The sequence below is a fragment of the Pelmatolapia mariae genome, linkage group LG17 (assembly GCF_036321145.2).
Source record: "Pelmatolapia mariae isolate MD_Pm_ZW linkage group LG17, Pm_UMD_F_2, whole genome shotgun sequence".
Classification (NCBI taxonomy): Eukaryota; Metazoa; Chordata; class Actinopteri; order Cichliformes; family Cichlidae; genus Pelmatolapia; species Pelmatolapia mariae.
In genome coordinates, this window is record NC_086242.1 from 14954501 (window position 1) to 14966700 (window position 12200).

The window sequence follows — 12200 nt, forward strand, 5'->3', positions numbered from 1 at the left end:
ACAAATATAAGAAAATCTGAACTTTCCCCAAGTGCTTGTGCTCTGCTATACTCGCATGTGATGAGGCTCAAGGGTAGCTGTCATCAGCTAAAAGAGCTCCGGCGGTGGGACAACGTATTCACAGCTCTGACACTTAAAGAAGTGTTAAAACTCCAACAAGTGTTTTCACAAATGCCGCCCAAGCACGCTCAAAATTTGACAGTGCAACTGTGGCTTAATGAGATTTGCAACATTTATTCAGGCTAAAACCACGTTAGCAACCCAGCAACTGAAAAAGGGTGAGCAATTTCCTCCATCCTCTGACCACAAACAGTGCAGAGCATGATGAACATAACAGTATGTAAGCTGATATTCTTGATATAACACAAACAGTGCAGAAAAACTAAACTGATGAGGTTACTGCTTGCCAACTTTAAACAATATATAACAGGCTATATAATGATAGTAAAGCTGCCATTTCTCCACATCAGAAGGAGCCAGCTGAGGTGGGAATCTGGGCATCTCACTAGGATGCCTCATTGGACACCTCCTAGGTGAGGGCTTTAAGGAATGTAGGGACCCTGGGGGAAGTTCCAGGATATACAGGAGAGATTATTAATACTGCTAGCTTGGGAACACCTCACTCTCCAGAAGAGTGGATATATTGGATGTTGAATATGGAACTGCCAGGAAGGAGGAAAAGAGGAAGATAACAGAGAAGATTCATGGGTGTAGTGAAAAATGACATGCAGGGGGCGAGTGTCACAGAGAGGACACTGACATCCCCAATATTTATACTTAAAATACTACTGTCTTTTGAAAACTAAGTTTATTTTAAAAGAAAATGAGTGCAGCTTTCATGTGTAACAGTTCCCATCCTTCCCATAGTTTATGATTTGCAGTAGAGCTTCCTGTGATGTTCTGGATGATCTCTTAAGAGACAAGTGCCACTTTGTTGCGACAGCCCCGTTCTGACTTTACGCTACCAGCACAAGTAAAAGAATAAAAATAGGGAAATACAGCATTTACTCAACAGCATGAGTTTATCAACTTACTGGCAAAGTCCGCCTGCAAAACATAGCTCAGATTTTCTTTGGCAAAACGAGAAACGAGCTACCAGGAACAAAGAAAGCCTCCTCTACATTTGAACTCGTAGTAGGTGAGCAGCTACACATGCAGCTCTGAGCAAGAAGCTTCTTGTTTCTCTCCCAGCTGCTCACTTCTCTCTTATCTGGGTGTGTGAAACTGTACTCTCTGCTACACACAGAAATGCAGTCTCCATGCACTACACAATCAGTGTGCACATTTAAAAAGGATTAAATAAATAAATAAAAATTACATTTTGTCATTCACTCTGACTACAGCTCACCAAATCATGGCACGTGCAGATCGCTGAAGCACTTCTAACCCAGTTAAGCTAAACTACAGAAAAAGTCAGAACGGAGAAAGTGCATCAGGGTCAAAAGGGTGAAAGAGGGCGTACAATGTGAGCTTCAGAGAGCTCTTTGTTACAGGCGCAGGCAGAGAATGGCATTGTGGGATTGAGGCCCTGCTTTGTAAAAAGCTCTCTGGGCGATAAGTGGCCTGTGCCAGCCTTCCACTGCACGTATTTACCACTGCACCCTTCTCCAACTCACGGGTGTTAGTGAGCAAACCGCCTTGTACAGGAAGACAATAGCCCACCAGTTTGGAGGATGCTGTGAGGGTGGGGGCGGGTGTTGGAGGGTGAAACATCACCACAGCCAAGTGTTTCAGTGCTGCATCCTGAAACAAAGTCATGGCCTTGAACAAGCAGCAGTTTCAGAAGTATAAAGTAACTCCTTTGGTTTAACGCACAGATCTGAATGTGGTCATCACCTGTACTTCCAGTGCAATCGAGTGTCATTTTGTAGACCCAAAGGGCAATAAATCCTCCATCAAGAGTGCTTCAAGCAGCCACTGTGTGGACTTTCACAGAAACCCAACACTAATGGCACTTTCCTTTCAGCCCACCAACCCGAGATGCCATTTGAACAGCCTCACTTCTCGCTAACTGCCCTTTAACTCCACTCTTCTTGCTTGTTTTTTGGGTTATTTTTTTTTTTACTGGACCCTTCACGCAGACCATTTCCTCAATTCTCCAGGACCAAAAAAGTTCAAAGAGAGCTGCACAAAATGAGCAAAAAGACAACACACAAAAGCTGTGAGATTATTGGCGATGTCTCAGACTGTTATGCTGCCAAAATGTCAGGTAGCAATAGGACACAGCACAAAGCAGAGCTAATGATAGGTATGCTTTGCACGCTTCAGGTTCAGCGTGACCTCCTGACAGGCTGGTGGCCCCGGCAGCAAACCATAAGAGTCATAATGCTTTTAAACAAAGTCCCACCTTTCTTTCTTCCTCTTTGTCTTTCTTATATCAGACCTAGGAGTGTAATTTCTGTAATTTTTCTAAAGCTGGCACCTCAGTTTTGTTTACATGCAGCTCTTCTGCACTTTGAATGAGTGACAGTACATATAAAAACATCCTGTTTGGTCACCTAGGTGACAATACATCCTGTCACCGCCTTTTGTCTTTGTTCCCCAACACGTTTTCCAGCACGGCTTCCACAACAAATGCATGCAATACCCTGAATGTTTTCAATGCCTCCGTCAGACACAGGGTTGCATAACCTTGCTGGCTTCATCAGTCTTTTCAGCCCCGCAGCATGCAACAGTCCCCCTGTGGATACATCCTGCTGCTGTCTGATACAAAATAAAAGTTTCATAAGATAATTTTCTTTTTAAAATTAAATTGACTTTTTTTCTTCAGTTGGATCTCATCAGAAGTTTATTTGTAAAGTAAAACTTCATTTCTGATCCTCACAAAAGTGCAAAATAAAGGACGGCTGGCTTAGCCTCAACTTTATATCGGCAAGAAAGTTTGAAATGCCAAAATGCACTGCACAGCTGGTTCTATGGACAACGAATGGGAAGCATAGAGCAGATATTTTGATATTAGCTTGACTGCTTTGAAACCTGCACCTGTAGGTTACTCAGAGGTCATCAGATTAATGGAAAAGAGTGTGTGTGTTTGAAAGGAGATAAAGACAGGGGTACACGGCTACTGCCTAATGCCTCTCCATCTTTAATCAGTAAACAAATTCAGTTTCTTGACCTCGAGCCAAGACTCACATTCATGGAACCTTTCTCTTTTAATCTGTTCATTTGTAGCACCTTTCCCTGCCGACTACCTGAGACGACCATACCGGGTAGTTTATATTAGCCGGGGAAGCTCTACCACAACGTGTTAGAAAGAAGCAATTAATGTATCTGTACCTCCAGTGCCGACCTCCATTTCCTGGCATGCACTGACTAAATTAGTCAAATAATAGGATACTCGCACAAACCAAATCTCCTCCTGGGCTGTCAACACGGAGCTTTAGCACAAAAGGTTCTAGATAGGGTGAAGGATGCTGAATAACCATCATTATATTTCCAGATACCAGTGAGGTTCCCTCTCTCCCCCTGCCTCAGTGACAACACCCGCGGTAAGGATGAAGCGCTGAGCCTGGGGAGAAATCAGAAATGCAAGGACTCTCATGGGAAGCTGTGAAGGAGGACAGGTGTGTCTAACCCTCCTGAAGCTGTCAGCATATTAAGGAAAAAAATGGGTTCATTTCCAATCCTCTCCCGTGATATAAAACATACATTTTACCATCCTGTGTCACAACACATTTCAGTACTCTCCTCCTCACAGTTAAAAACCCCCCAGAAAAACCCCCCAAAATAATACCTGCCGTTTCAGAAATACCGCCTTAATAACGATTAGCTTCTAAATGGCAAGTCTTTTTCTAGGTACCTGGCACCAAGATACCAAAAAACAGTTGATGAAAATAGGTGGAAAAAGGTAAATGCAGGAGTGAGAGTTCTGGTTTACCTGGCAGCAAATGCCACCTTTACATGGCTTTATATTTCACGACTTGCTTAAGAGAGACAATACCCACTCTTTCTATTCAGCCATCTCATCCAAGAGCTTGGGGGGGGGGGGACTGATCACGAATTGTGGGGAACAGCTCACTAAAGCAAAGTAATGAAAATGGAGGGTTTTCTCATGCCTGTGCTTTCGTCGTACACGACTCAACTGAAGCGATCAATACGAGGGCAGTAATCAGGTCTGCGGTGACAGCAAATGCAGAGTTTCTGGGCTTGGCGTTCGGGAGGCCGCTGGCTTCCAGTCTTTAAGACAATGACCTCCTGCTGAGCGAAGAAGAATTTTATTACCCTCCAAGAGCAAAAGGAGAGACATAAGCAAGATTGTGTGTGCTGCTTGCTTTTCTGCCATTATTAAATGCTGCAGATAATTAGCTGTGCTCTCTTCCCATTTATAAATGCCAAGTTCACTTGATAATTAATTCCAGCACTTCCCCCCCCCCCCTCCCAGTTTTCCCCCAAGTCAGTGTTAACTCTTTGTGCTTGCCACAGGAAAGCCCATCATTGTTTGAGTACTGGATTTACAGCAGTCTGGTGCCACCAATCTACAAGGCCTCTCTGAACCTTTTATAGTTTTGCTCAGACAGTAAAAGGTCAGAGTGACATGCGAGAATATTAGCTCAAAACAAATCTCATTGCATTCACAGCCATTTGCACTCAGCTTTTATGCAGAAAGAATGTGATCATTAACCACATGTGATGCACTGGATTAGACAAATGATGTCAAACAAAGGCAAATAATGTTTGGACTGTGATGCTGATTTGAGTCAATAGTCATAGTAATGCCTTATTTAGGTACACCTGTTCAGCGACTCATTAATGCAAATATCTAGCCAATAGCCAATCATATGGCAGAAACTCGGTGCATTTAGTCATGTAGACATGGTCAAGTCGACCTACTAAAGCGTCAGAATGGGAAACAAAGTAGAATAGATAACCACAGTGATAAATAACCCAAGCACCACACCCTCCCGCTTGATTTGCACACTACCTGGGGACCACTGGGCATCACCATCATGTCAAAGCTCATGTAGATCACATTTGGGATATGATGGTGCAATGGGAGACCACAAATCGAACACAAATCTGCTGCAGCTGTGTGGTGCTGTCATGTCAACATGGACCAGAATCTGAGGAAGGCTTCCAGCACCTTGTTGAATCTGTGACATGACTATTAAAAGGCAGTTCTGAAATAAAAGTGGGCTGAATCTCTTACAAACAATAAAGTGACTTTAAATATTTCATTTAAAGACATTCTTTTTGAAGAATGTGGATCCCCAACAACTTTGTATATCATTTCCGTCTACTATTAATCATCTTTAAGGGATCACATCAGAAACTAGGTTCTTTCACACTGATCGGAGGGTGTTTCCGAGGACAAAACTGCTGCAGGGTGTGACCCTCTCTGCCCCTTTAATGACAGAAAACAGGATTGCATTCATCTCGACCTGACCAAATCTGAAACCATGTGTTTTCGATTCATGATTTGATTCTTTAAATACTTCAGGGTTATTTTTCTTTCAAGGATGAGATACAGAACATAAAATACATTCTCAGACAGACATAAAAGATACCAGCTGTATAACAGCCTGATAAAAAACTTGAATTTCATTCATCAAAACTGAAGCACAAACTTACTGGATGTTTGCATCAAACACATTAACATTTTAACTAATTAATTCCATTTAATTCCATTAAAAATACTCCAAAAGACATCAACACTACAAACAGAGACTTGAGGTATGGTTCAGGGACTAATGGTGCAGCCGGTGCTGGGACACCTGAGAGAATACACCCACTAACTTTAAACCTTAAGCCAACAATCAGCTGACATAGGAACAGGAAACTGAAGACGTTTGGAAGCAGCCACACGTGGCACCTGGAGGGACTGCAGTTTTCACCACTTTCATCAGGGCTTCAATTTTCAGCTTCACAGAAACATGGCGTTTCAGGTAGTCTTCCCTCCACATACATCTGTGGAACACTGAGCAGGGCTGAAACAATCTCCAGAAGAACACCCCCTCTTCCCAAACGGCTTCACCAGCAACCTTTATTATGCTGGTCTGTTTCATAAACTTGACTTAATTTGTGGCCTAACTACATGCAATCCTTTTCATTCTCTCTCGAGGGAGGAGTGTTAGAGCTTTAGGTCACCTCATTCTGTTTGCCTGCTTCATGCTATTGCATGACAAACAACCACAGAGGAACAAATGGCATGCAAAAGGCCAGACTAGCTGCCATATCATGTGCTCTAAATAGTCATCTCTTTTCAGGAGTCAGAGCAGCAAATGCCAAGTCACTGCACGCACCTTCATCCTTAGATTGCTGTTTAAACAGACACACCTCAACACACCTTAAACACACTGCCATGCACACTGGCACACATTAAGTGAAGGATTTAGCTAATAAGCACTAAATCAGGAATTAACATTGGGAAACAGGATAAGAACAGGCTGACGTTTCCCTGGGGAGCGATAGATAGATGCACGAATTTCATGCCCAGCTCCACAAGCGAAAGCCCAGAGTTGCCCGTCAGGGACAGCAGCAATCAATGAAACTTGAATATTTATACCGCTGGAAAGATCACCTGGCTGTGGATGCAAACAAGAGGAAATCAATACAACAGTGCAGTTATATTAGATCAGAGTGTAATAATGGGCAAACGACTGAAAACCACAGAGAAGGGAGAGTTTGTCCGTCTCGGGCAAACAAGGACCCCATCCATAATCATAAGGACAAATCAGGGCTGTTTTCACATTGACATTTAATTTGTAAAAAACTAAATAGTGTCACACTTTTGTTACTTGTGTTTCACAGAGCTCAGTACTTTGGCATCGCAGACAATGATAATCTTTATGCTGTTATCTATAATGGATCATATCCGTAAGCACGTGCTAATACTCTAATACTTTTTTCGCTCCACGCATACTCAGGTGTGACCATTTCCATGACGCGTCTTAAGCGGAGGTATTTCAGGCATCTTGTCATACATCAAGCAGTGATGCACTAAATTCATACTAATAGCTCTCTTTATGTTCAAGTCTGGGCAGCTCCACAATGACGCAAGTCAGCCTGCAGTAATTGCTTCATCTCTAAACATTCCAACTCTTTCCTGAAGTGCCTCCAGATGAACCTAATGCAGGCAGAACATTTATGATCATTTAGAGCCATCTGTGCTCCAGCTGCCACACTGATCACTGAACAGCCTCTCAAGCAGGACTACAGAGCCCCCCCCTTACAGGATCCTGCCTTGTCGGCTAAATTCCAGAAGATCCCAGTTCCTACCCAAAGCATTCCACTTTCCACCTCTTCAGCTGACAGCCCAGCACATCCTTCACAGTTACAGAGCTGGTTCTGCAGTATGCTGTAAAGCCTCAAACACTATGACTAGGCTTCGACAGCCTGCTAGTGGGTGGGAAAAGCATGCCACAGAGCAGGAGAGAGGCTTTTTTGTACCCAAAGGCCTACTTATCAAGTGCCTGACATGCCATTCGGCACCCGGTACCGCAGAAAGAGCTGCAGTCATCCAAATGTTTTCAGTGAATCAAAGAAGCCTCAGCGCAGACAGAAACAGAGAGAGACAGAGCTTAAATGTCAGAGTCGGAGCAGCGGAGAAGCACAGAAACAATGAGATTCCTATCGGTTTGTCCTTTTCCTGCTTGGGGCAGCTCATCTGATTGCATCCTTTGAAAAACACAATGGGACAGATCTCTTGGCCGTTACCTAGCAACAGGTGGTAAGAAAAGATACTGGCCTGGTTTGAAGGAGGAGAAGAGAGGCTACTTGAGAGACAAAGCGGTTCGCCTTCATGAATTATCCCGATTCTGAACAGAATAATACTGACCCGAGGACTTGCATGAATACCAATTAGTAGTTGAAGCTTGGTCATGGAAACTTAATGACATCACTCCTGAATGCAGACTGAGCATGAGCGAGCCTGCGGTTGGCAGAGCATCAAGCAGTGACCTGATAGCAGACACTAATAGATGGATGCCAAAACCAATGAAAAACCTGATGGCAGGGAAAATACTGCAAACACAAGTGGGAGATGTGTTAAAAAAAATAATAATTAAAAAAAAAAAAATCAGATTGTACACAAACAATTTACAAAATTTTATTTCCTTTTATTGATTTTTTTTCTTTGCCTGCATGGTGCTGCTGTGTGACACAGATCTGCTGGTGCGGCTTTGTGGGGTTTCCCAGCGACTCCTCCAGGACTTGTTCTTCATACAAGGCTTCACTAATCCAGTTTAATGAATCCTCATTAGGCTGAAATTGTCTTGGAAACTCGCATTCAGCTAATTTGGCAGCAGTAAAGAATCAAACTGGCACATTATGATGACTGACAGATTTCATTAAAGAAAAAAAAAACATGCATACAAAAGGTGGACGACTGGACAGCTTCCCAAAACACAGATGTGGGGAGAAAAAAAAAGCCAAAGTGTAAATTAGATAAATTTCCTTAAAGATGGCTTCTGTCATTTATGTAGTTGTTATAAATGTTCAAATTCCTTTTTCCTGATAAGTTTGAATTAAAATAGCTAACTGATGCCATAAAAAGGCAGGCAATGATCGATAACCATAATTGGTAACTGACTGAGTCAGACTGTTCCCAACTGCTGAAGCGACTTCTTCTGCAGTAAACTGGACTAAATGACCTTTAGGGGTCTGAGCAAACCCACAGTAACTAACCAGAGGCAGTGTATATATGTCAGATGAAGTGTGATTGGTTTGTGAAGCCTCGAGCTGAATGTTTCTCCTGTTGCCATCTTGCCAACAAGAGAGGCATGGATCTGCGACTGCAAAACAATTAACAGCGCACGTCCTAATAATCCTCCCCAGAGAAACTTGGAATAAGCAAAATGTACAAAATGGATTTCATTTGTTCTTTGGTATGACCCGAAGAGAGCAAGAGAGCCAGGACCATGGGTCATTTTCCGACAGACTTCAGTAAGACCAGAGATACCGCCCCCGATGGGCTCTAAGAACAATGGCCTCACTTTTCAAACCCAGAAGCTGTCTGATGCCATCTCAAATGATTTCACAGAGGCCAAATTTAGAAAGCTTAAGTTAGCTATTGTTTTGAAGCCACTACATTAAACTAAAACACGTGCAACCCTAAAAATGGACTTCTCTGTCAGTCAGTACTTAGCACCCCTAGTTTCCCCATTGCTTGTGTTGAGTACCCTGGCTTTTATTACACAAACACCACCTTATTTACTTTGTTTTATTTGATTAAAACAATGCCGCAGCATTAACGAATTTAGTTTTTTCTTTCTAGGAGATGGGTGTGATGGGGGCATTCACAAGCAATACAAAGTCAATGAAAAACAATGAACTATTTCCCCTCCTCTGGAGTGGCCAGGACTTCTTTATATAAATCTTACTTTGTTTCTCTGAGTGGCTCATGAACTGAAACTCTCTCTGCACAATAACAAAAACCTGATCTTAAAAGTACTCTTTAATCCAAAACCCTTAGACTTCTTACAGGTTTAGGCTTTCTAGACTTGCAGCATTAAACCAAGTTAACATAACCCTAAGTATACAAATTATGCAGCTGTTGCTGAAGCATCGACAAATAAACCGTTTGATCGTCAACGATTACTTTTCTCCCCTGAAAGCCACAGCAGAGGAGGGCCGTGCATGTGAAACTCCTCTCCTTGTCGCCCACTCTCGCCATTTCTGCTGAGCCTAAATTACAGGGTGTTATAACTGGCACTTTTACAGCGCTGTTGTGTCAGAGTAAACTAATTACATGGTGAGAGGCATTCTCTGAAGCGGAGGCATCGCAGTCACCTTGACAAGAGGAGGGAGAAATAAAAGCAAAACAAAAAAACCCCCAAAAAAACCTAATAAACCCCCCCACCAAAATAAGTGTTGTGCTATGTTAAGGTACGCATTCTCAAACTGCTGCTCCGCTGCCATCACAGCAGCGGTGAGAATAATGAATGCAGCAGCAAGGTTCAATGAGAGCAGTAAAAATAGATGCTATCACAGGAAGGAGGAGTGATACAGAGGAGGTTTTCTTAGGTGTACTGACAGTTTGAGGCTGATGGTACACAGAGAGCAGAGGCCGGAGCACGCATCGCCTGCGAGCGAGCACATCGACGCACAGCCAGCGTCAATCCTTTGGTCCTCATTAAGTCGAAAACAGTTTGGAGGTTTTTGTTGAGTCATGCTTTGCTGCTGATACAGCTGACGCCACATATTTGGAGCTCATCCTCACCTCTCTCCTCCTTTCTTCCCTCTGCTGTTGTCTCCTTCACCCATTTCCTCTCAACCCGCAGCTTTTCTCTCTGATCTTTTTGTCCTTAGGACATCCTTTGCCCCAAAGCCTCCCGACTTTATTAAACATCCAGTGCACTCATATTCTCCTACTTCTCAAAGCACACCAGATACACAGGGGTGAATAATGAAGTGGAACACCCCCCCCCCCTTTTTTTTTTTCTGTCAGTGATAATGGACAGAATCCAATCTGGCATTAGCCACTCCTGTAACCAATCACGTCTTACAGGGCTTCCACGCCAGTTGGTATTTTTTGGAAAATGCACGAAAGACATTCAAGATCCAGCACCGGTGTGGTCATATAGTTTGTTTGACCTTTTTTCTTATATTTCTGGCTGTTTAATAAAGAAAATGCATTTCATATTTGAGTAAACAACTCATGTGCTGTTCCTTTAGAGCAAGACAATGTCTTTTTGGGAGTCACCACACCATTTCATGTGCAGGAAAGACCCTGAATATTGTATTTATCCCCAAACTCTATTGGAGAGAAATTACACTATACCAAATAGCATCCCATCCTTGTTATCCTGGAAGAGAGCATGATCATAAGAATAAAAATGTTTTTTTAAACCAGAGGATAAACAAGACTCCAACCTATCTCAGTAATACCAAACCTCCAGATCCTTTCATAGATTAACTATTCTCTTGTTTCCCCTTTAAGCCGTCTGTATTTTCAATTAAATAACGTCCATTTCATTTAGCGTTTTGGTATTTTTGATCGGACCCCATATATTCTCTCTGAGCCTTTGCCAAAGCTCACAGATGAACTACTGGACCCTGGAGACCAGGGGCTGGATTTCTCATGTCGTTAAGCTTATTTCACCATGGCAACACAAGCTGGTGTTATAATTCAAAGGCAAATTTCTATCGCTCTGCAAACATGCTTACAGCTGGCAATATGAATAAGCGGTGTCAAATGTGTATATACTAAATGCCACATGGTTTAATTAATGGCTTCACAGAAGAACTTTTAAAAAGTGACTGCTGCCTTTCCTCATCAATTTCATTCATTTTAAAGCTTTTAAAGCCTTCAAAGAAATGCATGGGTTCAAAAAATATGTCCAGTGTATTGAAATATCAGCAAAACAAGGTGTTCTGCTCATAACAGATCAGTGGATCATAAGGTTTTTCCTCTATAATCTTTACCTTAAATTGCCTGGAGACAACTACGGCTTAAAATTGGTGCTTAATAAAAACATTTGAATTTAATGGTTTTTTCTATCTTTAGTCACAGGAAGAACAAGAAGTCCCACAACAGATGGTTTGGCCGCCGATAGAGCCCTAATCTCTACATCATGGATTCAATTTGAGATGATATGAAGAGACAGACGACATTAAGAGAGAATAAATCCACAGAAGAAATGTGCCGGGTTCTCCAAGAGCAACAGAGTTGCCAAATATCTCCACAAAAAACAAAACAAAAAACAAAACAAAAACAGTGAGCGCATGTATTTTCATTCATACTTTAAAATAAATACATAAATAATATTGATTTAGCCTTTTGTTTAGTTCTCATCCTACACCTTTTAAGGATGTTATTTACTGAACTTGTCATACATACATACATACAGTGAACCGTGGCAAAGCTTTCCAAAGTTCTACTATACTATGTGTGGTAAAAGATCAGATCATATGTGCCCATTCGGTCAGAACATTATGCACTTGTAGCTCTTACCTTGCACTTCATCATGTCGCTGACCCTCTGCTTCATGGACTGCCCAGCTTTGGGTCTGACCAGGATGTAAAGGGCTTTGACCTCAGGGCAGGACCTCAGCAGCTTCTCCACCAGCACTTTTCCCATGAAGCCCGTGGCTCCCGTGATCAGCACATTCTTGCCAGCGTAGTATTCCACTACGGACGCCATGCTGCTACCCGTTGCCCCACCGCAGATGTCCGTCAGTCTGGTTTGTGCGTCTGTTGCTTGCTCTCCTAACCCGTTGAGGTCCCGGCCTTCACACAAGTCCTGCAGAGCGAGCAGGAGGATA

At 42.6% G+C, this 12200-nt stretch overlaps 1 protein-coding gene across 4 annotated transcripts in view; it reads right to left on the bottom strand.

Moving 5' to 3' along the window:
* si:dkey-97m3.1 (fatty acyl-CoA reductase 1) overlaps positions 1-12200 on the bottom strand; it is a 58231-nt gene that overhangs the window by 20004 nt on the left and 26027 nt on the right. For all 4 annotated transcript variants that reach the window (XM_063500718.1, XM_063500719.1, XM_063500717.1 and 1 more), the window contains exon 2: positions 11891-12178. In XM_063500718.1, coding sequence (XP_063356788.1) covers positions 11891-12079 — 189 coding nt within the window. In that variant the 5' untranslated portion in view covers positions 12080-12178. The remainder of the gene's footprint in view (positions 1-11890; positions 12179-12200) is intronic.